Source organism: Trichomycterus rosablanca, chromosome 20 (genome assembly GCF_030014385.1).
Source record: "Trichomycterus rosablanca isolate fTriRos1 chromosome 20, fTriRos1.hap1, whole genome shotgun sequence".
NCBI lineage: Eukaryota > Metazoa > Chordata > Actinopteri > Siluriformes > Trichomycteridae > Trichomycterus > Trichomycterus rosablanca.
In genome coordinates this window covers 20788821-20815732 of record NC_086007.1, presented here as the reverse complement: position 1 = coordinate 20815732, position 26912 = coordinate 20788821, and the positions used below count along the sequence as shown (strand labels likewise).

At 40.9% G+C, this 26912-nt stretch overlaps 2 protein-coding genes across 7 annotated transcripts; one reads left to right on the top strand and one right to left on the bottom strand.

The window, feature by feature from the left end:
• Positions 1–161: 161 nt before the first annotated feature.
• On the top strand, positions 162–16364 carry phykpl (5-phosphohydroxy-L-lysine phospho-lyase). Of its 6 annotated transcripts, none has more exons than XM_063016889.1 (13): positions 162–311; positions 4286–4404; positions 4493–4652; positions 4733–4807; positions 4906–4993; positions 5076–5192; positions 5474–5556; positions 6356–6581; positions 6673–6827; positions 10127–10216; positions 11500–11630; positions 11892–11937; positions 15923–16364. In XM_063016889.1, exons 1-12 carry the CDS (start codon positions 253–255, stop codon positions 11933–11935), a joined length of 1347 nt encoding a protein of 448 aa, XP_062872959.1. In that variant the 5' UTR covers positions 162–252; the 3' UTR covers positions 11936–11937; positions 15923–16364. The 6 variants fall into 6 exon arrangements, with proteins under 6 accessions (XP_062872959.1, XP_062872958.1, XP_062872957.1 ...); XM_063016888.1 differs by lacking the exon at positions 15923–16364 and adding an exon at positions 12028–12190; XM_063016891.1 differs by lacking the exon at positions 15923–16364 and adding an exon at positions 3513–3708 and having other exon boundaries at positions 226–311; positions 11892–12190.
• nherf4a (NHERF family PDZ scaffold protein 4a) lies at positions 14165–26912 on the bottom strand. Its single transcript, XM_063016490.1, has 11 exons — positions 26816–26912; positions 21990–22017; positions 20843–20907; positions 20550–20755; positions 19494–19698; positions 18368–18504; positions 18070–18274; positions 17586–17782; positions 16192–16389; positions 15165–15383; positions 14165–14200 (listed from the first exon to the last, which is right to left on the bottom strand). The coding sequence occupies exons 1-11, from the start codon at positions 26829–26831 to the stop codon at positions 14165–14167; spliced, it is 1512 nt and encodes a 503-aa protein (XP_062872560.1). The 5' UTR covers positions 26832–26912.

Sequence of the window (26912 nt, the reverse complement as noted above, 5' to 3'; positions counted from 1 at the left end):
TATATACAGCGAGTCACATGCGCGTTGAGACTTGGATACGTCCCAAAGCGTGTACATTCACATAATGTGTAATAGTCACTGCTCCAGCGATGTGTTTAGTGCACTATTTAGTGACTAGTTTGCAATTTGGGACGCAACCTAAATCGCTGTTTACGTCAGGCTGAAAGAATTGAAGTCCACTGCTGACAGGGCAAAAATAGCGGCGCAGTTTAACCGAAATTAACAGAAAATAAAATACTTTTAAGGCTAAAAATGACTCAGGAAGCTTTTAAGAAGGAGCAAACTTTAGAAATGCGTAAAAAATTGATTGGGTATGGTTGGCACGTTTTTGTTTTACGTTTTTTGGTATCTTGGCATGGTTATGAGTATGTATGTAAATGCACAAGTCGAAAATCTGCATATACTTGTTAAAAGACATTAATATAATAACCTTTTAGTCATTTGTGCTTTTTAATGTTTTTTTTTCTGTGACTGTATAATTGGAGCTTGTATTTTCATAGCATTGTAGTTCTACAATTACTGACTGTAGTCCATCTGTTTCTTTACATGCTCTTTCATGCTGTTCTTCAATGGTCAGGACCCCCACAGGACCACCACAGAGCAGGTATTATTTAGGTGGTGGATCATTCTCAGCACTGCAGTGACACTGACATGGTGGTGGTGTGTTAGTGTATGTTGTGCTGGTATGAGTGGATAAGACACAGCAGCGCTGCTGGAGTTTTAAAACACCTCACTGACACAAAAAATATCCAGCCAACAGCGCCCCGGGCAGCGTCCTGTGACCACTGATGAAGGTCTAGAAGATGACCGACTCAAACAGCAGCAATAGATGAGCGATCGTCTCTGGCTTTACATCTACAAGGTGGACCTACCAGGTAGGAGTGTCTAATAGAGTGGACAGTGAGTTGACACGGTATTTAAAAAACTCCAGCAGCGCTGCTGTGTCTGATCCACTCATACCAGCACAACACACACTAACACACCACCACCATGTCAGTGTCACTGCAGTGCTGAGAATGATCCACCACCTAAATAATATCTGCTCTGTGGTGGTCCTGTGTGGGTCCTGACCATTGAAGAACAGGGTGAAAGCAGGCTAAAAAGGAATGTAGAGAAACAGATGGACTAGGAGACAAGGAGGTGATTTTAATGTTATGGCTGATCAGTGTATATACAGTGCCTTGCAAAAGTATTCGGCCCCCTTGAACTTTTCAACCTTTTGCCACATTTCAGGCTTCAAACATAACGATATGAAATTGTAATTTTTTGTGAAGAATCAACAACAAGTGGGACACAATCGTGAAGTGGAACGAAATTTATTGGATATTTAAAACTTTTTTTAGAAATAAAAAACTAAAAACTGGGGCGTGCAATATTATTCAGCCCCTTTACTTTCAGTGCAGCAAACTCACTCCAGAAGTTCAGTGAGGATCTCTGAATGATCCAATGTTGACCTAAATGACTGATGGTGATAAATAGAATCCACCTGTGTGTAATCAAGTCTCCGTATAAATGCACCTGCTCTGTGATAGTCTCAGAGTTCTGTTTAAAGCGCAGAGAGCATCATGAAGACCAAGGAACACACCAGGCAGGTCCGAGATACTGTTGTGGAGAAGTTTAAAGCCGGATTTGGATACAAAAAGATTTCCCAAGCTTTAAACATCTCAAGGAGCACTGTGCAAGCGATCATATTGAAATGGAAGGAGTATCAGACCATTGCAAATCTACAAAGACCCGGCCGTCCCTCTAAACTTTCAGCTCAAACAAGGAGAAGACTGATCAGAGATGCAGCCAAGAGGCCCATGATCACTCTGAATGAACTGCAGAGATCTACAGCTGAGGTGGGAGACTCTGTCCATAGGACACAATCAGTCGTACACTGCACAAATCTGGCCTTTATGGAAGAGTGGCAAGAAGAAAGCCATTTCTCAAAGATATCCATAAAAAGTCACCTGGGAGACACACCAAACATGTGGAAGAAGGTGCTCTGGTCAGATGAAACCAAAATCGAACTTTTTGGCCACAATGCAAAACGTTATGTTTGGCGTAAAAGCAACACAGCTCATCACCCTGAACACACCATCCCCACTGTCAAACATGGTGGTGGCAGCATCATGGTTTGGGCCTGCTTTTCTTCAGCAGGGACAGGGAAGATGGTTAAAATTGATGGGAAGATGGATGGAGCCAAATACAGGACCATTCTGGAAGAAAACCTGTTGCAGTCTGCAAAAGACCTGAGACTGGGACGGAGATTTATCTTCCAACAAGACAATGATCCAAAACATAAAGCAAAATCTACAATGGAATGGTTCACAAATAAAGGTATCCAGGTGTTAGAATGGCCAAGTCAAAGTCCAGACCTGAATCCCATCGAGAATCTGTGGAAAGAGCTGAAAACTGCTGTTCACAAACGCTCTCCATCCAACCTCACTGAGCTCGAGCTGTTTTGCAAGGAAGAATGGGCAAAAATTTCTGTCTCTCGATGTGCAAAACTGATAGAGACATACCCCAAGCGACTTGCAGCTGTAATCGCAGCAAAAGGTGGCGCTACAAAGTATTAACGCAAGGGGGCCGAATAATATTGCACGCCCCACTTTTCAGTTTTTTATTTCTAAAAAAAGTTTAAAATATCCAATAAATTTCGTTCCACTTCACGATTGTGTCCCACTTGTTGTTGATTCTTCACAAAAAATTACAATTTGATATCGTTATGTTTGAAGCCTAAAATGTGGCAAAAGGTTGAAAAGTTCAAGGGGGCCGAATACTTTTGCAAGGCACTGTATAAAATACATGGAACATAAAACATTGCTACCAAGGCCAGGAATAGTTGGTTATGTTTGCTTATTACTGTGAGGCAACAATGCTACCCACTGAGATACCTACAGGGCTGGGAAGACACAAAACAAGAACACCACAGGCCTTCCATGTAGTACAAGCTGCTTAAATTGTCAACAGTCATTATAGGTTTTCATGCAAACCAGCAGCAAATTTCAGTAAAGCTTTAACATGTTAATTCTGGAACAGGAGCTTCCTTCCTTCTTGTATGTCAGGATCTAAGCTCATGGTAATGTAAAGTTTGCAGGAAAAAAAATCCTGTACTACTTAATGGCTGCAGTCAAACTTATCCTATTTATATGGTCACATAAAAGTTGCCAGCTGTAGTCAATCATAATAAGTAATAAGGAATTGGGTCGGCACGGTGGCATGGAGGGTGGCACTGTCGCCTCACAGCAAGAAGGCCCTGGGTTTAATCCCCAGGTGGGGCGGTCCGGGTCCTTTCTGTGTGGAGTTTGCATGTTCTCCCTGTGTCTGCGGTTTCCCTCCACAGTCCAAAGACATGCAAGTGCGGTGAATTGGAGATACAAAATTGTCCAGAATTGAACTGATGAATCTTCTGAATCTACCATTTCTGTCATGAAAGAAAGAAAGATAGAAAGAAAGATATCCTTTATTTGTCATATATACATATACAGATGTACAGTACAATGAAATTCTTTCTTCGCATATCCCAGCTGGTGTTGGAAGCTGGGGTCAGAGCGCAGGGTCAGCCAACTTACGGCGCCCCTGGAGCAGACAGGGTTAAGGGCCTTGCTCAAGGACCCAACAGTGGCTACATAGCAGAGCCAGGATTTGAACCGCCAATCTTCCGGTTGATAGCCCAAAGCCCTACCCACTAGGCTACCACAGGCCCCTGTGAATGTAACCAAAGTGTGTAAAACATAGTCAAATTTTATTTATTATTATTATCATTTATAATCTATATATTTATTATTTATGTATTACATTAAATTTTTAATTATTTATTTATTTATTATTATTGTTATTATATATTTATTATTTATTTATTAAATTATGTTTTTATGATTTATTTATTATTATTGTTATTATACATGTATTATTTATTTATTAAATTATGTTTTTTATGATTCATTTATTTATTATTATTATTATATATTTATTATTTATTTATTAAATTTTATTTTTTATTATTTATTTATTATTATTGTTATATATTTATTATTTATTTATTAAATTAATTATTTTTATTATTTATTTATTATTATTGTTATTATATATTTATTATTTATTTACTACATTTTAATTTTTATTATTTATTTATGTATTATTATTGTTCTTATACATTTATTATTTATTTATAAAATGTTATTTATTAAAACCCTAATAAATAAATAATAAGGATTTAGGATTAGTAATCATTAAAATCCCAAGACCACCATGACATATTTTATGCACACACCCTAAAACCCTCTTATCTGTGTTTCAGGCAGTCATGCAGACTCTTCTTCTCTCACGACCCGGTGAAAATAGTTCGAGCACAAGGACAGTATTTGTATGATGAAAATGGGACACAGTACTTAGACTGCATCAGCAACGTGCAGCACGGCATGTACTTTTTCATGTACCCATGATACGAACTTTAATCTTTTTCAAACAGATCTAAGCTCAGTGGGGTCTGATGTGTATTTTGCAGTGGGTCACTGTCACCCCAGCATCACTAAGGCTGCCACTGTGCAAATGGAGCTCCTTAATGCAAACACCAGGTTCCTCCATGACAATATAGTGCAGTATGCAGACCGGCTCGCAGCCACGCTGCCCAGTAAGCTTTGTGTCTTCTACTTTGTCAACTCGGGGTAAGAACGTTTGCTGAATTTAGCACTAATATTATGATATTGCTGTAGATATGTTATGTGATATTTCTTTGCTTCTAAAGCTCAGAAGCGAATGATCTCGCCCTGCGATTGGCCCGGCAATATACACAAAATGAGGATGTTATAGTTCTAGACCAGTAAGAATTCAGAATTTTAATGTTATCTAGTCCGTTAAGTTAAATACATACTAATTTACATATATGATAGTCAGCCTTGCCTTTTTTCTTTTCCTAAGTGCGTATCATGGCCATCTCACCAGTCTCATCGACATCAGTCCTTATAAGTTCCGGAAGCTGGAAGGTCAAAAAGAGTGGGTTCATGTGGTGTGTAATAAACACCTCCTACACAGAATTTCCATTACTGTTACATTTGTAAACATATTAAAATTGAGTTGTGTTCATGCAGGCACCAATACCAGATACCTACAGAGGGCTTTACAGAAGGGATCATCTTGATCCGGCTCAGGCCTATGCTGAAGAAGTGAAGAATGTTATTGATGACGTGCTCAAGAAAGGCAGAAAGGTTTGTTGTTTTGGGTTTTAAGTAGTCTAATGGCTTAGCCCTGCACCTCTGAGACCTCTGAGTCTTAATTGTGCCATTGGCCTGAATAAGCACTCTAAAGAGACTTCACAGTCTGGTGCAAGTGCTAGAAGATTACAGACATTATAGCACGATGGGAGAAAAGAGGGGAAAATGCAGAGAAAAAACAAACAAACCCACTAATATTTATGATCTGAAGCTTTAAAAAACTTTCATGTTAACAGTATATAGTTTGTAATCAGAATTGTACCCTTTGTTTATAGATTTCAGCCTTTTTTGTGGAGTCCTTACCCAGTGTTGCTGGGCAGATCCTCCTGCCACCTGGATACTGTCAAAAAGTTGCACAGTAGGTGTCCTTAGTCTTCTTAGCAAACTCATATTATTTCTACGTCCTGTCCTATGCCTAAAGGGATAGGGATGGGGATGGCCAAGGCCCCAACCTTGACCAGGATAAAGCAAATGATGAGTTGTAAGTTGTTTTTTTGATGAATTTAAATTAGAATTTAGAGGGTTTTTTTCATGTTTTACCAACATTTTATTATGGTCAGGGTTGTGGTGAGCCCAGTTTCCTGAAATCACTGGGAGCAATGCAGTAACCTCCCCAATGCCAATCCATTTCGACACCTTGGCCATCCCCATCCCTTTAGACATAGCCACTCATGACCATATGCAGACACCCGGTCAGCTGATAGCACAGCTGGGAATTTGAACCCTGTATCCCAGCGGTAGCGATAATTTTGTCCAGTCCATTTCTGTTTGGCGGGCTTTCTTTCATATTGTGTTTAATGTGTCCAATACAAACAAAAGTAATACATGTGTCAACATCAAAGCAACTGATAGATAGATAGATAGATAGATAGATAGATAGATAGATAGATAGATAGATAGATAGATAGATATGGTTCCAATTATATTAGGCCATCTTTGTATGGCTAAGCAGCAGCACGAAGTTTACCATATGCTAAATGTCAATTGTGTAAAGCACACAGCCATTGGACATAGGAAAACAGTACGCTGCAAGTTTGGTTTTGGAAGGTGTAATGATCTGGAGATGGGTGCTTTTGTTCCAGTTGCTCATATTGCATTATTATTATTGTATTACTATTTATACTGGATAATTGACACATGACCAATTTTTTTGGCAGGTATGTCCGGGCTGCAGGTGGGGTGTTTGTCGCTGATGAAATTCAGACCGGTTTTGGCCGTGTTGGAAGCCACTTCTGGGCCTTTCAGCTCCAGGGTGACGACTTCTGCCCTGACATTGTGACTATGGGCAAACCCATGGGCAATGGGCATCCTTTGGCATGTGTGGTTACCACAGAGGAAATAGCTGGTGCCTTTACTGCCAATGGAGTGGAGTATTTTAACACTGTAAGAAGCTTTTATATTGAGTTTTTTATCTCATATCTTTATAAGTTATCTGCACAGCCATGGTTTTGTGTTGAACATATTGTCTCTGCAGTTTGGGGGGAACCCTGTGTCCTGTGCGATTGGCCTCGCAGTATTAGATGTGATTGAGAAAGAGGACCTGAGAGGAAACGCTGTTCGTGTCGGCAATCATTTGATCAAGCTTCTCAGACAGCTTCAGGCTAAACACCCAATCATTGGAGACGTGCGGTGAGTGCAATACTGCTCAGACTGCTTATCACAGTTTCAATGAAAAATGGCAACTTATTACTCTTGGCATAGAAATATAATATAGAAATTGTCTATTACACTGTCTGTTACAGTTGTCTATAACAGTTGTCTATTACGCTGTCTATTACAGTTTATAACAGTTGTCTGTTATAGTTTATAACAGTTGTCTATTACACTGTCTATAACAGTTGTCTATTACGCTGTATATTACAGTCTATAACAGTTGTCTATTATGCTGTCTATTACAGTCTTTGACAGTTGTCTATTACAGTCTAACAGTTGTCTATAACAGTTGTCTATTACACTGTCTATTACAGTCTATAACAGTTGTGTATTACAGTTTATTACAGTTGTCTATTATGCTGTCTATTACAGTCTTTGACAGTTGTGTATTACAGTTTATTACAGTTGTCTATTACACTGTCTATTACAGTCTATAACAGTTGCCTATTACAGTTGTCTATTACACTGTCTAATACAGTCTATAACAGTTGTCTATTACGCTGTCTATTACAGTCTGTAACAGTTGTCTATTACGCTGTATACAGTGCCTTGCAAAAGTATTTAGCCCCCTTGAACTTTTCAACCTTTTGCCATATTTCAGGCTTCAAACATAACGATATGAAATTGTAATTTTTTGTGAAGAATCAACAACAAGTGGGACACAATCGTGAAGTGGAACGAAATTTATTGGATATTTTAAACTTTTTTTAGAAATAAAAAACTAAAAAGTGGGGCGTGCAATATTATTCAGCCCCTTTACTTTCAGTGCAGCAAACTCACTCTAGAAGTTCAGTGAGGATCTCAGAATGATCCAATGTTGACCTAAATGACTGATGGTGATAAATAGAATCCACCTGTGTGTAATCAAGTCTCCGTATAAATGCACCTGCTCTGTGATAGTCTCAGAGTTCTGTTTAAAGCGCAGAGAGCATCATGAAGACCAAGGAACACACCAGGCAGGTCCGAGATGCTGTTGTGGAGAAGTTTAAAGCCGGATTTGGATACAAAAAGATTTCCCAAGCTTTAAACATCTCAAGGAGCACTGTGCAAGCGATCATATTGAAATGGAAGGAGTATCAGACCACTGCAAATCTACCAAGACCCGGCCGTCCCTCTAAACTTTCAGCTCAAACAAGGAGAAGACTGATCAGAGATGCAGCCAAGAGGCCCATGATCACTCTGAATGAACTGCAGAGATCTACAGCTGAGGTGGGAGACTCTGTCCATAGGACACAATCAGTCGTACACTGCACAAATCTGGCCTTTATGGAAGAGTGGCAAGAAGAAAGCCATTTCTCAAAGATATCTATAAAAAGTCACCTGGGAGACACACCAAACATGTGGAAGAAGGTGCTCTGGTCAGATGAAACCAAAATCGAACTTTTTGGCCACAATGCAAAACGTTATGTTTGGCGTAAAAGCAACACAGCTCATCACCCTGAACACACCATCCCCACTGTCAAACATGGTGGTGGCAGCATCATGGTTTGGGCCTGCTTTTCTTCAGCAGGGACAGGGAAGATGGTTAAAATTGATGGGAAGATGGATGGAGCCAAATACAGGACCATTCTGGAAGAAAACCTGTTGCAGTCTGCAAAAGACCTGAGACTGGGACGGAGATTTATCTTCCAACAAGACAATGATCCAAAACATAAAGCAAAATCTACAATGGAATGGTTCACAAATAAAGGTATCCAGGTGTTAGAATGGCCAAGTCAAAGTCCAGACCTGAATCCCATCGAGAATCTGTGGAAAGAGCTGAAAACTGCTGTTCACAAACGCTCTCCATCCAACCTCACTGAGCTCGAGCTGTTTTGCAAGGAAGAATGGGCATAAATTTCTGTCTCTCGATGTGCAAAACTGATAGAGACATACCCCAAGCGACTTGCAGCTGTAATCGCAGCAAAAGGTGGCGCTACAAAGTATTAACGCAAGGGGGCTGAATAATATTGCACGCCCCACTTTTCAGTTTTTTATTTCTAAAAAAAGTTTAAAATATCCAATAAATTTCGTTCCACTTCACGATTGTGTCCCACTTGTTGTTGATTCTTCACAAAAAATTACAATTTCATATCTTTATGTTTGAAGCCTGAAATGTGCCAAAAGGTTGAAAAGTTCAAGGGGGCTGAATACTTTTGCAAGGCACTGTATTACAGTCTATAACAGCTGTCTATTACAGTGTATAACAGCTGTCTATTACGCTGTCTATTACGCTGTCTATTACAGTTGTCTATTACAGTTGTCTATTACAGTCTATAACAGTTGTCTATTACAGTGTATAACAGCTGTCTATTACGCTGTCTATTACGCTGTCTATTACAGTTGTCTATTACAGTCTATAACAGTTGTCTATTACAGTTGTCTATTACAGTGTATAACAGCTGTCTATTACGCTGTCTATTACAGTCTATTACAGTTGTCTATTACAGTGTATAACAGTTGTCTATTACGCTGTCTATTACAGTCTATTACAGTTGTCTATTAGTCTATAAGAGTTGTCTATTACAGTTGTCTATTACAGTGTATAACAGTTGTCTATTATGCTGTCTATTACAGTCTATTACAGTTGTCTATTACAGTCTATAACAGTTGTCTATTACAGTTGTCTATTACAGTGTATAACAGTTGTCTATTACACTGTCTATTACAGTCTATTACAGTTGTCTATTACAGTCTATAACAGTTGTCTATTACAGTGTATAACAGTTGTCTATTACGCTGTCTATTACAGTCTATTACAGTTGTCTATTACAGTCTATAACAGTTGTTTATTACGCTGTCTATTACAGTCTATTACACTGTCTATTACAGTTGTCTATTACAGTCTATAACAGTTGTCTATTACGCTGTCTATAACAGTTGTCTATTACGCTGTCTATAACAGTTGTCTATTACGCTGTCTGTTATAGTCTATAACACTTGTCTATCACAAATAGAATCCAAGAAACACTCCAAAGCAGGTCTGCCCCAAATAAGAAGCTGGACACACACAGCTTACACTGTCCACAGTCAAGTGAGCTTTAAAAAACCATGGGACCAGAAGCTGCCATGCAGAAAAAAGCATTTGTAAAATTAACCTTTTAGATTAACAGCAAGACTTTTCACACAATGTGGTCTTTATTATTACTTTATTGTTTATTATTATTTTAAATACAGCTGCATTAATTCTACAATTTTTGCCTACTAAAAAATTCACTTACAAGATATTATGTCATATAACTGCTGTAATTCATTTGTATTATTATGACCAATGTTTTACTGTCCTGTCTGTGCAGTGGTGTCGGTCTCTTTGTTGGCTTTGAACTGGTTAAAGACCGAATGGCTTTAACACCAGCAACAGAAGAGGCAGCGCTGCTCGTTCGGAGGTGAGAAATGATAAAACATAAGATGCTTACATATTTATTCATGTTTAATTGAATGGAAGACTGGGTGCCAAACAGTAGGTCCTAGGGTCAGGTTCCTCCTACCTTCCAAAAACGTCCTTACTAGCTGCAAGTGAGTAATGGAGTGAGTGTTGCGCTACGATGAATTGGTTCAATATTCAGGGTGAAACTGATGGGCTGCCACTGATTCACCTTCATACCATGACAGATGTTGGTTTTTGCACTTTTCGCTGATAACAGTCTGGATGGTCCTATTTATCTTCTCAAAACCAAGCAGAAATGTGGACTCATGACACCTCAGATGTCTTTCTGAGATGAGCTTCTGTATAGAATTGATGCACAGCTTTCTCTTTGCGTAACCGAGTTTCAGGTTGCATTTCTTGATGCTGTGCTGGACTGTGTTAAGTGACAACGGTTTTCTGAAGTATCCTTAAGCCCAAGCCACACTCCAAAAAAGTCAGGACAGAGGCAAAATAAGAGTCAAAGTTACTCGAAGGTCAGGCACATTCATCCATGGTTTCAGGCTTAACCCTAAACAGACTGAGATTTCTCTGGATTACCTGAATCTTTTCACAGTATCGTGTACTGTTATTTCTACACTCACTGTCCACTTTATCAATTACTGACTGTAGTCAATCTGTTTCTTTACATACTTTTTAGCCTGCTTTCACCCTGTTCTTCAATGGTCAGGTCCCCCACAGGACCATCACAGAGCAGGTATTATTTAGGTGGTGGATCATTCTCAGCACTGCAGTGACACTGACATGGTGGTGGTGTGTTAGTGTGTGTTGTGCTGGTATGAGTTTTTAAATAAATCACTGCAGTGCTGAGAATGATCCACCACCTAAATAATACCTACTCTGTAGTGGTCCTGACCATTGAAGAACAGCATGAAAAGGGGCTAACAAAGCATGCAGAGAAACAGATGGACTACAGTCAGTAATTGTAGAACTACAAAGTGCTTCTATAGGGTAAGTAGAGCTGATAAAATGGACAAAGTGTGTAGAAACAAGGATCCTGTGATCCTGCTTTTATACCCAATCACGATTCCCTCACCTGTTACCAATTCACCTGCTTATTGTTGGATGTTTAAAACACTGTAACTTCTCACTCATTTTGCTTATGTCCCAACTTTTTTTGAGTGTGTTGCAGGCATTAAATTCTAAATGTGCTTCTATTTAAAATATACAATGACATTACTTAGTGAAATCATTGAAAATATTAAACATTTAAGATCAAAGGAAATGTCTTTTTTCCTCCCCCAGGCTAAAAGAGAAGCATATATGCTTGAGCACTGATGGATCATGGGACAACGTCATCAAATTTAAACCCCCCATGTGCTTCAGCATTGAAGATACTGAAAGAGTCACGGAGCAAATCGATCACTTTCTTACAGGTGAGAAATCAAACACTGATGTAAAGTACTACTGTCATGCTACAACCCCAAATCAGTATGCAATGAAATAAAAGTCAAAGTAAATGTAAGTAACACTGCAATTTTATTATATTTGCATTTTCCATACTGTCCCAACTTTTTTTTGATTGTGGTTGTATAATTTAATACTTTTATACATTGAAATAATTATTATAATATAATATAATTGCATGTTACAATGTAAAACTTTATAATAACAGTTTATAACTTTTATATTTACAGAAATCGAGAATGGTCTTCAAGACACAAACAACAAAAATGAATAACGGTTAGTCACAATGTATTTCAGGCTGTATTTTATGTATCCATTTCAATTAGAATTGAAGTTTAAATGTCCAACATTTCTTCCTCCACAAAGACCATAAATGAATGAGGGAATTAAACAAACTAATGAATACAATGACCTGACAAGCTTGAAGCAAAGAATGACACTAACCAAATGGAAAATCTTCTTTTTAAACATTCAATCATGTTTGATTGCACAATGTCCGGACTAAATAAAATAATGATGTACACTTTTATATACTGAATACTGAATACTGAATAAAATCAAACCTGTTTCATTGTTTGTACTATTGCAAGTACAAACCCTATTTCTTTTTTTTCCTATTTTCTTTATGCATTTTCTCCCATTTTAGCGTAGTCAGTTTGTCTTTCACTGCTGGGGGATCCCTGATTGCAGTTGAGGTGGGTATATTGCTTCTCACGCCTCCTCCGACCCCCGTGCAGCCCTTAGCGGAACCCTTTTTCACTTATGCATTCTGCACATGCGCCTGCCAATCAGGGTTCTTAACAGCATTTGAAGACCCCACCCACATAGTCCGGTCATCCCACCCTAGCAGAACCATGTCTACTGCAGGCACTGCCAACTGTGCCCGCTAGATGGTGCCCAGCCGACCGGTGGCAATGCCGAGTTTCGAACCGAGGAGTTCAGAATCTCGGTGCTGGTGTGCTAGCGCAATATCCCACTGCACCACCTGGGTGCCCTAAAAAGTCTCATTGATAGCAAAGACGATGGAACACAGTGGTAAACACGCCTCTGTCCCTACTTTTTTGGAGTGTGTTGCAGGGATCAAATTCTAAATGTGTTTCTGTTTACAAAATACTATTAAGTTGATCAGTAAAATTATTGGAAATCTTTTCTTTCTGCTTTCCTCAGTTAAATAAAGATTACATTCAAAATTCTTTTTTTTACTGCATTGTACAAAACGTCCCAACTGTTTTTGAAAATGGGGTTTGTAATATGGAAATATCTGTTCCATCTATATGTGTATATTCATATATATTTGCACTGATCAGCCATAACATTAAAACAACCTCCTTGTTTCTACAGCTCCACTTACCATATAGAAGCACTTTGTAGTTCTACAATTACTGACTGTAGTCCATCTGTTTCTCTACATATTTTTTTAACCTGCTTTCACCCTGTTCTTTAATGGTCAGGACCCCCACAGAGCAGGTATTATTTAGGTGGTGGATCATTCTCAGCACTGCATTGACACTGACATGGTGGTGGTGTGTTAGTGTGTGTTGTGCTGGTATGAGTGGATCAGACACAGCAGCGCTGCTGGAGTTTTTAAATACCGTGTCCACTCACCGTCCACTCTATTAGACACTCCTACCTAGCTGGTCCACCTTGAAGATGTAAAATCAGAGACGATCGCTCATCTATTGCTGCTGTCTGAGCTGGTCATCTTCTAGACCTTCAACAGTGGTTACAGGGCATATTCTCAGTCCAGCAGTGACAGTGAGGTGTTTAAAAACTCCAGCAGCGCTGCTGTATCTGATATACTCATACCAGCACAACACACACGAACACACCACCACCATGTCAGTGTCACTGCAGTGCTGAGAATGATCCACCACCCAAATAATACCTGCTCTGTAGTGGTCCTGTGGGGGTCCTGACCATTGAACAACAGGGTGAAAGCAGGGTAAACAAGTATGTAGAGAAACAGACGGACTACAGTCAGTAATTGTAGAACTACAAAGTGCTTGTATATGGTATGTGGAGCTGATAAAATTGACATTTCTTTGGTGAATTCATGCTACCTTTATAGCAACGCTTTTACTCCTTCCAGTAGAAGGTAGAGGACACAGCAGCTTTTCTCGTATTCCTTTCTGTGTACCGGTTCATAGCCGTCTATACAGAACAGTCTTGTGTTGAATCTGAAACCTGCAAGAAAATCATTGTCCATAAAACCTACAGATAAGCCAAGTTGTGTTTCATTTCATCAAGGGTAAGTCAACTGTATTCATAAAAAAGAATCATTTGTATGAATTTTATTGGGCCGCCAAGGAATCAGTAGGATGGTCAGCATATTATGTAGGGCGCTGCATTCTCCATAGACAAACGATGGCAGTAGAACACCAAAGAGCACCGTAATTAGGATGCCAACTTTCTAACAAGTCATTTTCTCAACTGCCTGCCTTAACAGACTGGAAACTTTTAGTAGTAAGAACAGCTCAGTCATGAAGCAACAGGACACACATGCTCACACCGGGAGTCCAACAGGTACAATTGGTTGTGCCTGAGGGAGATAGCACAGCACTGAACAGCACAGGGATACAGCTCTCTTGGAGAATCGGCTGGCACACGTGATGGAGAGGGGGCACCCGATAGTCTTCGGCTCTCCTCAGTCAAAGCAAGCAACTGGTGCAAGCGTCAAGATTGGGAGAAAAGAGGGAAAATGGGACGATAAAACAATTGCTAAAGCCGAAAATCAATAATTATGTGTCACTTATTAGGTCTGATTAAGTCTCAAATCAGTTAAACTGGTGTAAACCACACTGCCATTGGACTCTGGAATCTATCATTCAAAATTGGGCTTCCTTATCCCCATCTAACATGCCTCCATGCCAGCCAGTGATCAATTTTAATTTCATTTTATTTACTCATAGTCTGACAATCAGCATTTAAACAAATACAAATCTAAGCAAGTAAATCCTTCATACCTGCTTATTCAATTTGTGTTAGAATGTGAACGGTTAAATTAAAGCCCGCCCTCTGCTGTTGCTGATTGGTGGTCCAGCTATAATTTTCAGAGGGCAAAATTTAATTCATTCAAAGGTGGGCTTTTTTATTGCTAACTTTATGACAAGTTTCAAAACGTATGTAATTTAATTTTATTTTGCAGTTAAACCAATATTAAACTGTTTGGGGCGCTTGGGTGGCGCAGTGGTAAAACCCGCTAGAACACCCCAGCTGTTCAAGAGTCACGGTTTGCTACTTTGATCACCATTACTACAATATGAAGAATGGAGGCTATATTTGCAACGTAAGGAAATCAACAGCATAATGATGCCACCACTTTATCCTGGTCATGGTCACGGTGGGTCGGGTTTCCTTGGAATCACTGTATTTAGACACCTGACCAGTCGATGGCACTGATATGGATTTGAACCCTGGATCACACACACTTGGGTGCCCATAAACATAAAATAAATAAATAAATATAAAAAACAATTACACTTAATATGGGTGTGTTTTCTCACCTGTGTGCTTTCCAGTATCTCTGCTGGGTTGGTTGGCAGGCTGCCTGTTGTTTTGAACTCCTCCCTCTCCACTACAAGCAGAGAAAGAGGGCTGCCTCCCTTCCTAATGATCCTTGCTACCTCATCGAGGTGCTCCTGCTCCACGTTCTGCCCGTTCACTTCTACTAGTAAATCTCCCTCCCGCAGTCCTGCTCTGTCACCTGCACGTCCAGCTTTGACCTAGTGAAGAAAAACAAGAGGGCTTAGTGATTTGCCCCAATTTTTCTCCCAATTTGGTCGTATCCAATTACCCGGTCGTATTTCCTCTCTACTGCTGACTGAGGAGGGCTTTGACTAACACAATCCGCTCCCTCACGGACACTGGTGCAGTATCCAACTGCTTCTTTTTACCAGCACCAGACTGGTCTATATGGGGACCCATATGGTGCACAGAGAATCATGCACAGATCTCCGTTATCCCCTGATGTTGGGGACCGTCCAGATGAGTTGACCTCCACTCTGACTGAGGAGAGCCGTGACTAACACACGCCCCCTCCGACACGTGCAGTAGCCGACTGCATCTTTTCACCTGCACAAGGCAAGTTCATGTGCAGATTACCTTTGTGTACGGAGAGACACACCCTGTGCAGGCACCATCAATCAGCCACCAGAGGTTGTAATTGCATCAGTTATGAGTAATCCCCTTCGGCAGAACTGAGATTCGAACCGACGAGTACTGGTGCGCCCACCTGAGCGCCTAATCCCTGTGTTTTGTGCAGGCACTATCAATCAGCCAGCAGAGGTCGCAATTGAAGCAGTTACGAGAAATACCTCCGGCCCTCCCTCCTCTCGACAAGCCACCCGGCCGGCTGATGGCAGAGCTGAGATTTGAACTTGCTCTTCCGGACAAGCCAGACGTGTCACTGTGGGTGCCCGGATGGCCAACAGCAGAGCTGAGATTCGAATGATACTTTACCGCTGTGCCACCCGAGTGCCTGCTGACCTATAATGTTAATAAAATATTTCCAGAGAGAAAAAAACAATGCACCTGGCCAACGCAGGTCCTAGCTTCATCCTGGCTGAATACCAATTTGAATCCGAATCCTTTGTCGTCGTCTTCCTGAAGGACACACAGTCGAGGGCGCAGCGGGTTGGCGTGCAGGTCTTTACGTGGTAAAGTGAGCCTGGGGAAACGCTCTCTTTGTGGAATCTTTAGTTCGTAAAACGACAGAGGTGACAGACCCAGCTGTGGAGGAAACACCAGTAAATCAGTGCAGTTTATTTTAAAAATATATAATGCTTGATTTTTTGCTTGATATAAGTGGTGGTCACCATTGTCTGATTGTCCTATTATTGACCTGCCATACATTTTCAACTGCAGGCAGGCCAGTCAAGCACATGCACTCTGTGTCTACAAAGTCATGCTGTTATAGCATTGGCAGGAGGTGTCAGCTTTATAGCAGCACACATTGTCTTTCTAAAATCCCAATATACACCACAGTGTCAATGGTACCTTCACACAAGTGCAGGTTACCCAGCCTGTGGGCAGGACAGATGTTGGCTTTTGCACCTTTCACTGATCTGGTCGGTCCTGTTCGTCTTTGGCGAACACACGTTCCAACTGTATACGGTCCATGTAAGATGAGCTCAGGCCCAGAGAACTGGGCGTAATAGAGCTTCAGGCTGCAACGGTAGTGCTCATGAGCCCATGTGGCTAAATTTATCACAGCTACACAGCCATAACATTAAAACCACCACGATCGCTCATATATTGCTGCTGTTTGAGTTGGTCATCTTCTAGACCTTCATCAGTGGTCACAGGCTGCTGCCCATGGGGCGCTGTTGGCTGGATATTTTTGGTTGGTGGACTATTCTCAGTCCAGCAGTGACAGTGGGGTGTTTAAAAACTCCATCGGCGCTGCTGTGTCTGATCCACTCATACCAGCACAACAGGCTGCTTTAGCAGGCGCTTTTATCCAAAGCAATACAATCAAGCAATTGAGGATTAAGGGTCTTGCTCAGGGGCCCAGCAATGGCAACTTGGCAATAGTGGGGCTTGAACCAACAACCTTCTGATAACCATTCCAGTGTCTTAACCTCTGAGCTATCACTGACCTGCACATAGGTGTAAAGTTAGATATTTTTGATATTTTCGATTGGAGCGCTATTCTTCTCACAGCATTGACCCAACAACACTGCTACACCTAATACACATATACTGTGCCAGCAGTTTGGAAAATAACCTTTTTGTGTTCCAGAATGACTATCCCCTTGATGAATTGACATGTTGTTTGTGAGCCAGCCATACTTGTTCATCAAAACTCCAACAGACACACTTTAAAATCTTGGATTTGGACTAGGTGTCTACATACTTTTGGATTTGCATCGTAAATAAAAATGTTCACAGACCTGCAACCATAAGCACTGTAATTCTGCACACACCTGGGTGTAAAAGTCTCTGCCCTTCATAGAGATGGTGGTCAGCGTGACCTGCTGCCCACTTTGCCGTATTTTGCTGACTATGTCCTCGTGTTCTGAGTTCTCCACCTGCTCTCCATTGACTGCCAGGGGCAGGTCCCCATCCTCCATCCCTGCTGCCTCAGCCGGACTGTCTGGGTCCACTTCCCGCAGCAGGTGCACTGTAGGATATAACATACTTAATCACGTGGCGTATACGGCCTGTTTAATAGTAAAGCTGGGCAGTGGTAGTCTAGCGGTTAAGGTACTGGACAAGTAATCAAAAGCTTGCTGGTTCAAGCCAGGTTGTCACTGTTGGGTCCTTCAGCAGAGAGTTGCCCCCCCACTATATCATTGGTCTAGACGTACCAAATTATGGTTAGAGGAACGCTCATCTGAGTTTGGTGTTCTGGTATCAAGTGTCTACACACACACCTTTTACCACAAAGGAATAATATGTGCGTCGTACCAATATTCCCTGAAGGTAGCTTCTCCTGCCGTAAGAGGAAGCCGTATCCCTGTGGTCCTTGCACCAGGTGAAGCGTTTTTGGCCTGTGAGGCAGGTTATGAGCACTGGCAAAAGCAGGAAGGACTGGCAGCCTTCTGCGTACGTAGCTCTCCTCACTTCTGCTGTCTAACACCAACATGGTAACATATTCACCACTCATTTTAACCTGAGGATAAAAAAAAAAAACCAAGTTGGTTATACAAACACAGACCAGCAACATGGTAAACACCTACAGCACATAAACACCATCCTAACCAACCATTTTCATCAGTGCTGAATGTGTTAGTCTGGACACCATGGTACCATTGATCCAGAGCAGACGATCCCCTGCTTGAATGCCAGCTCTTTCTGCTGGACCATCATTCACTGGGTTCAAATAATATTTCCCTTTCTTTCCTGCATACACAAAGAAAAAAATGATATCGTAATGATGTTTATCTGGAAGTGCTAGAGAAGTGATAACCCTGTCCCATTTCACAGTGCTTATCGTGGTGGCATAGTACGTTCTGCAAACGTTCTCCAAACTTCATGTGGCCGTCAGATTAGCTCAAGAACAGTGTGTAGAGAGCTTCATGGGATGGGTTTCCATGGCCGAGCAGCTGCATCCAAGCCTTACATCACCAAGCGCAATGCAATGGTCAGATGCAGTGGTGTAAAGCACGCCGCCACTGAACTCTAGAGTGGTGGAGACGTGTTCTCTGGAGTGACGAATCACGCTTCTCCGTTTGGCAATCCGATGGACGAGTCTGGGTTTGGCAGTTGCCAGGAGAACGGTACTTGTCTGACTGCATTGTGCCGAGTGTAAAGTTTGGTGGAGGGGGGATTATGGTGTGGGGTTATTTTCCAGGAGTTGGACTCGGCCCCTTAGTTCCAGTGAAAGGAACTTTGTGGGAACAGTTTGGGGATGGCCCATTCCTGTTCCAACATGACTGCGCACCAGTGCACAAAGCAAAGTCCATAAAGACATGGATGAGCGAGTTTGGTGTCCTGACCTCAACCCGATAGAACACCTCTGGGATGAATTAGAGCGGAGACTGTGAGCCAGGCCTTCTCGTCCAACATGTCTGACCTCACAAATGCCTAAACCTTGTGGAAAGCCTTCCCAGAAGAGTTGAAGCTGTTATAGCTGCAAAGGGTGGGCCGACATCATATTAAACCCTATGGATTAAGAATGGGAATCACTCAAGTTCATATGCGTGTCAAGGCAGATGAGCGAATACTTTTGGCAATATAGTGTATGTAGGGAGTTCCTCCTATGGGCTATAAAGATTGTAAACATTTCGGTCTGGCCAGTGTTAGGAAGACAGGAAAAGGGTAAGAGTCCATTCCCATGGCGCATACTCTATTATGGTTAATTCTGTACAATTACTAATTAAACACAATACCCTCAATGGGACTGATGCTGAATCCCAAGCCATGGCCAGGCTCCCTGATGATGTGGCAGAGTCGAGGCCTGGTACAACCTTCACCTCGATGAGTCTTGGTCAGAGTGATGAGATCTATTCCGTCATTTACAGCCATCTCGTACTCTTCAGCGCTCAGTACCAGCAGATACAGGTGCAGCCCAGATGCTTGTACCTTCAGCACCACCTGTCAGAATGCATAATTTCCAAAGCTGCTTACAGAGGGCTGATTGTTATATGGATTTAAATGTTATAGATCACTAAAGATGCTTCTAATGTGTACCTATCAGACCCCTTTATGCTCCTTGGCATGGGTTATGATATAATTCTTATGTTTTCAGCAAGGACATCAAATGTTAGTCTTCTTGCTCATGGGAAATTCAATGAATCCATGATGAAGGTGAATATCTTAGTATTTTCTGATTTTGGTTGATGTAGTGGGTTTATTTATAGTGAACTGGTCAACCTCAGTGGGATCTACATAAACAACTGAATCGGAATCATTTGCAGGTGCCATCCATTTGGCACTTGGAAATCAAATACTGTCCATTCTCAAAGACCCTAAGTAAAACATGCTAACACACCAGTAGGCAGGGCATCTACACGGACAATGATTGGCTCGTCTGTCATGGTTGGATCCCCAAGGGGATTCCTCATAACTGATGCAATAACGACCTCTTCTGGCTGATCAATGCCACCTGCATAAGAGGCGAGGGATAATGGAGATCAGTGACTCTCCATGCGCAAGACTGAGCCTCATATGAACTCGTCTCATGCAGGTAAAAAGATGCAGTCGGGTACTGCACATGTGTCGGAGGGGGTGTGTTAGTCACGGTTCTCCTCGGTCAGAAGTGGAGGTCAGCAGCAGTAGAGAGAGAGAGCAAAATGCAATTGAGATTGGGAGGAAAATGGGACCCCCCCTTCTGGTCTTACTGTGCCCCCCCTGTGGGTTGAGATACTACATTGATACTACATTGATAATGTAATTCATTTAGAATTTGATTCATTAGAAGTCATCTGAGCCATGCCAAACTCTACCTTTAAATAGTCTTGGTTGTCCACGAAATCCTCGTTGACCTCTAGAATGCGATCTCCATCCCTCAATCCACTGCGCTCCGCTGCACCCCACGGGGCTATCTGCTGCACCACATGCCCCCTGCAGCCACTCTCTTTTCGTAGATAGAAGCCGAAGCTTTGATTCTCCTCTCTCTTCAGCAGGCATAACTTCGGACGCAGGTCTGGCTCTGAGGGCAATTGAGTCGATACTCATAAATTCGGCCTAACTTTCATTAAAAAATGTATAGTTTATATTGATTAAGAAAGAGAAATACCTGCATCATCGGAGATAACCAGGGCTGGATTGTCAATGCCTTCTTTTGGATTAAAAGTAAACTTCCTAAAGAATAAATAATGGCTAAATGTTTGTTGACAACTAATACGCAAACATCATACTAAAAACAAGTAGTTGGTCCAACTTTGCTGCTATAACAACCTCCACTCTTCTGTGAGAGCTTTTCAGTAGATTTGAAAGGTGCTGAATGGGGTTAGAGTCAGAGATCTGTAAGTACCAGTCAAACTATCCCAGATCCAGTCTAAAATGATTCTATTATTCTATATGATTCAAATTTTCTTTTACTATCATTTTACAATCTAGTTTAATGTCGTTTATTTAATAATTAATGGAATGAAATGGAAATTAAAATGCAGTATTATTATTCGATATGATGATAAATACACTGATCTGACACCTTACTATCAGAACCAGCATTAACTTCTTCAGCAGTTTGAGCTACAGTAGCTTGTCTGTTGTATCGAATCACACGGCTCCCCACGTGCATCGATGAGCCTTCGCCGCCCATGACCCTGTCGCCGGTTTATTTAATTTATAATAATGGTATTTATTTTACTGATTTACCAGGGGTGACAATTGTGGAGGGCACTGTAGCCAAGTCTGCCGTTGTGCTGGCTCAGCTGTTAAGGTACTGTACTATTGCTCAGAAGGTCAAGGGTTCAAGTCCCTTCACTGCCAAAATCACTGAGCAATTGCATGAATGTAAATAAAAAGTTACCCTGAGTAACTTTTACTACATGTTTTAGTATCGTGTGTGTGTATGTACATTTTTATGCTAATGGTTATGGAGATGTAATTTACACAGGTGATTTGGTCCTGAGACTTGATACTCTACTGAAGCAGTGTGTCTTCTTTGTGTTTATTATTATTATTATTATTATTATTATTCATAATCGCACCCTAGGCTCACACTTGCCCAACCCGCCTGGTTTAGGAAGGAAAAAAAAAATGCAAACAACATAGTTATAGAGAGAGCACGGACAACAAAGGCCGTTACGGGTCGGGTCAGTTCAGTGCCCCCAAATAAGAACACAACCAACTAACACTAGCTAAAATGGACATCTACATTTATTTAGGCACATATAATAAATACAAGTATTAATTATACATTATTATAAGTCACTTACTGTGGCGAGTCTGTTAAATCCCCAGGTCCTGTTAATGCAAAAATATCAAAAACAAATAATAATATTATAATTCTGTTAGCACATTTTTTACTGCCTCTGTAATATACTTCAGTATTATGCTCACTGACATGTAGCTGATATTTAAAATGAAATTAATTATACACCGATCAGCCATAACATTATGACCACCTTCCCAATGTTGTGTTGGGAACTTCTAGCAATTTGAGCTACAGTAGCTTGTCTGTTAGATCGGACCGTACAGGCCAGGCTTCGCTCCCCATGTGCCTCAATGAGCCTTGGCCGCCCATGACCCTGTCGCCGGTTTACCACTGTTCCTTCCTTGGACCACTTTTGGTAGATAATAATAATAATAATACATTTTATTTATATAGCGCTTTTCAAGATACTCAAAGACGCTTTACATAAGACAAATAATCAAAACAAATACGTACATACACCATACAAATCATAGTACAAAATCAAAATAGTACATCAACATCAAGAATAATTAAGATAAAAACAAAGAGAGCAGCATAAGACAGTTCATTAAAAATTAGCTAAATTATGAGAGAGAACAACAAATATAGAACAATTTCTTAAAATTAGACAGAAACAGGACAGATTCACATGCAATCAGGAAACTGAAAACTTTACAAGTTTTAGGATCTAGGACTTCACATTTCTGTCGTGATCTAAGTATAAAAACTATTAAAAAGAATAGCAAAAATAAAAGCATTTATTTCGTGTTGTTACAAGTTAAATGCCATTTTGAATAGATGAGTTTTGAGAAGTGACTTGAATTTGGACAGGTCAGGACAATCTCGTAGGTGTTTGCTCCCCAAACATTCCATAAAGATGGAGCAGCTATGGAAAAGGCCCTGTCACCCCAGGTCCGGTGCTTGGTCCTAGAGGGTATGGACAGTAGGTTAGCCTCAGAAGAGCGAAGGCTACGGGAGGGAATGTGATGATGGAGCAGGTCGGTGAGGTAGGATGGGGCCTGATTATGGAGAGCTTTGTGAGTGAATAGAAGAATTTTGAATTGAATGCGTTGAGCAACGGGAAGCCAATGAAGTTTTTGGAGAACAGGTGTAATATGATCACGGGAGCGAGTATGAGTAAGGAGGCGAGCAGCTGAATTCTGGATATACTGAAGTTTTTTTAGGATTTTGTTAGATGTACCATAAAGGATGCTATTGCAATAATCAATTCTGGATGTAATAAAAGCATGAATCAAGGTTTCGGCGGCAGAAAAGGAGAGTGATGGACGTAGACGTGCTATGTTTTTTAGATGAAAGAAAGCAGTTTTGGTGATGTGATTTACATGGCGGTCAAAAGAGAGGTTGCTATCAAAAATTACACCAAGATTTCGGATGTTAGAAGACGGAGACAAAGTGTCATTATCAATGGTAATTTGAAAATTTTTTGTGGTTTTTGCCAGGGTTGTAGGACCTACGATGATCATATCTGATTTTTCACAGTTTAATTTGAGGAAATTAGCTTTCATCCACAATTTCATTTCAGTGATGCAATTTGTCAGAGTGGAGTGAAGTTCAGTATTAATGGATTTGGAGGAGATGTAAAGCTGAATATCATCAGCATAGCAGTGGAAATGTAAACCATGCCGACGTATGATGTCACCAAGGGGGAGCATATAAAGAATAAACAAAAGGGGACCTAACACTGAGCCTTGGGGAACGCCTTGGGACAGTGGAGCAATGGCAGAACTACAATTGTTGATATTAACAAACTGTTGTCTGTTTACGAGATATGACCTTAACCACAAAAGGGCAGTACCAGTGATGTTGACAGAGGATTCAAGGCGGGACAGAAGAATGGAGTGATTAATGGTGTCAAAAGCTGCAGTAAGATCAAGGAGGACGAGAATATTAATTTGTCCAGAGTCTGAGGAAAGAAGAAGGTCATTTGTGACTTTGAGGAGGGCTGACTCAGTGCTGTGCTGGGGGCGGAAACCAGACTGAAATGATTCAAATAGATTATTGGAATTTAGGTGATCTTTGAGCTGTGAGACAACAACACGTTCCAGTATTTTCGACAGAAATGGAAGATTGGAAATGGGCCGAAAGTTACTCATAATGTTAGAGTCAAGTCCAGGTTTTTTAAGTATGGGAGTAACAGCAGCCAATTTGAGTGATTGAGGGACTGAGCCAGAACTAAGAGAGGAATTGATTATCTCTGTGATAAGTGATGAGATAACTGGAAAACAACCCTTAACAAGTTTTGATGGAGCAGGATCCAAAACACAAGTGGAGCTTCGCATCCCTGTCAAGATCTCAGATAGGTCCAAATGAGACACAGGTGAGAACTGAGACAGAGGCTGGGTAATAAATTGAGGTGAGATAGGCGGAGAAACAGAGATGACAGGGGAAACTGTCAGAAAATTGTGGATATTCTCAACTTTTGTTTGAAAAAATGAGAGGTAAGAGTTACACTTGTCAACTGTAAAGGAATTGGTAGTATTGTCAACTGGTTTGAGAAGTTTATTTATTGTGGAAAAGAGAGTCTTAGGATTTGTTGATCCAGCATGTATGAGTTCGGAATAGTAAGTGGATCGGGCTGCCGTAAGAGCGTCTTTGTAATGTTGAAGATAATCAGAATAAATCTGATAATGTACTGTTAGACCGGTTTTCTTATAAAGTCTTTCAAGCTGGCGTTTACGGGATTTCATTTGGTGAAGCTCAATTGTGTACCATGGTGCGGAATGACTAAATGAAACAAATTTGGTTCTCAAAGGAGCCAGCTCATCAAGACATGAGGCGAGTATGTCATTATAGTAATCGACAAGGTCAGATGAATTACTAGACAGTACAGGACAGACAGACATCTTTTTAACAAGAGAATCTGAGAGAGCAGAGGGAGAGATATATTGAAGATTCCTGAAGGATATTTTACGTTTAGCTCTAGTGATGGGCCTAGTGACCTCAATGTCCATGATGATTGTCAAATGATCAGAGACAGTAAGGTCATGGCTGGACGGCTGATGAACTAGGACACCAGTAGAGCAGACAAGGTCAAGAGTATGACCTTTTTTATGAGTTGGAAAATTTATATGTTGTGTGAAATTAAAACACTGTAACAATTCCAAAAATTCCCTGGCAAATTTACAGTTGTTGTCATCAATATGGATGTTAAAATCACCCATAAGCAGTACAGAGGATGAGAGGGCACTAAGCTGGGTTAAAAAATCTGAAAAATCAGAGAGAAAGGAAGCGTTTGGCTTTGGCGGACGATAAACTACAGCAGTGACCAGAGGAGTAGGCCCTGACAACTTGAAAGCCAGGTGTTCAAAAGAAAGAGCAGCAGGAAAAGACAAAGTGGTTATTTTAATATCATCCCTATAGACTGCAGCAACACCACCACCTCGCCCTTCCATACGAGGTTCATCAATATACGAGTATCCCATTGGCGTGGTCTGATTTAACGTAAAATAATCCAAGGGTTTATGCCAAGTTTCAGTGAGACAGAAAAAGTCTAGTTCACTGTCAGATATAAATTCACTAAGTACAGTACTTTTTGTGTTGAGTGAACGAACATTAAGCAATGCCATTTTCAAGTGGTATTGTTGTGTAGTTGGCTGTGAGGAACGAGGAAGAGAACGGAGATTTGCAAAGTCCACTCCGCGTTTCCTATCCCACTCCGTGGACAGCGTTGTCATGGAGACTACACCGCTACTGGTGTGCAAGGCAGCAGCGCTCTGATGACGTGTTTGCGGAGCGACAGTGCGCACGGCTGACCAGAAGGATGGAATAGCGTCACCGTTTCGAAAATAAACAAGCTTTCTCCGGGAGCCCCTGTGAATATAACGAGGCCGGCGAAGGAGTCCAAGCTGTTTGATGACTGAAATACACGATGGGGTAGTGCAATTGTTGAACTTCCTCAGCTGGTCAACGGAATAGATCAACATCGTGCCGATCCCAGGAAAACTCACCCACCGTTCACCACCGGCCGCAGACGCGATGTACAGTAGAAAGAACAAAAAGTATCAAAAGCACAAATAAAAGTATCAAAAGTAACATAAAAGAAATAGATCCACAAGGTGTGTAAAAAGATAAAAACGAAAAACGATAAAAATACAATAAAATACGGTAAAATACGGTAACGGTAGCGGCAGCCAAATGCGCCAGCGTCCACCATCACCATGGCAACATTTTACATTTTGATAGTTTTTTTTACATTTTTACATCTTAGATACTGACCACCCCACAAGAGCTGCAGTTTTGGAGATGCTCTGACCCAGTCGTCTAGCCAACAAAATCACCATTTTTTCCTGCTTCTAACACAACAAATTTGAGGATAAAATGTTCACTTGCTGCTTAAAATATCCCTTCCACTAACAGGTGCCGTGATAAAGAGATAATCAGTGTTATTCACTTCACCCGTCAGTGGTCATAATGTTATGCCTGGTCGGTGTATATAAACAGTAATAACAAAGATCTAATGTTTGACATGGTATAACCCCTGAAATTGGTTCTTTTGCTTCTTTTGTAGAGTATAACCCACAAATTGACGTCTATAATTATAATCACAGGCCGTCTTTGGAAGATCCATTGTTTACATATAGCCTAACAGCACTAACAAATCAAATATCGACCTTTAATGTCGTTTTGACATAAACAGATTTAAGCTGGTTCAGTAATTTAATAATTGTAACTCTTAATGTATATTACAATGTTAGTTTACTGCATAATAATAATAATGATAATGATATATGAAATGATATATCAGGTTAGCTTGTTCTAAACATTAAACACCTATTGAAATGGAAAAAAAAACAAAACAAAAAAACATTCTAAACAACACTTTATTACCTGTGTTGAATCTCATGGTGCTGCTCGAAGGAGTCCTGGCTGGACGTGTGAACCGCAGGCTATACGAGGGTTCAAGGTGCACACCTGAAGCTTGAAG

Excerpts from the sequence above, each read along its gene's own strand:
- nherf4a (XM_063016490.1), bottom strand. Across the intron at positions 18,275-18,367 it reads ATTCAGCACTGATGAAAATG|GTTAAAATGAGTGGTGAATA; the intron begins GTTGGTTAGGAT and ends TTTTATCCTCAG. Across the intron at positions 16,390-17,585 it reads GCAGAGACTTTTACACCCAG|CTGGGTCTGTCACCTCTGTC; the intron begins GTGTGTGCAGAA and ends TTTCCTCCACAG.
- phykpl (XM_063016889.1), top strand. The coding sequence starts at position 253 with ATGACTCAGGAAGCTTTTAAGAAGGAGCAAACTTTAGAAATGCGTAAA. Across the intron at positions 4,653-4,732 it reads TTCTACTTTGTCAACTCGGG|CTCAGAAGCGAATGATCTCG; the intron begins GTAAGAACGTTT and ends TTGCTTCTAAAG. Across the intron at positions 5,193-5,473 it reads TGCTCAAGAAAGGCAGAAAG|ATTTCAGCCTTTTTTGTGGA; the intron begins GTTTGTTGTTTT and ends CTTTGTTTATAG.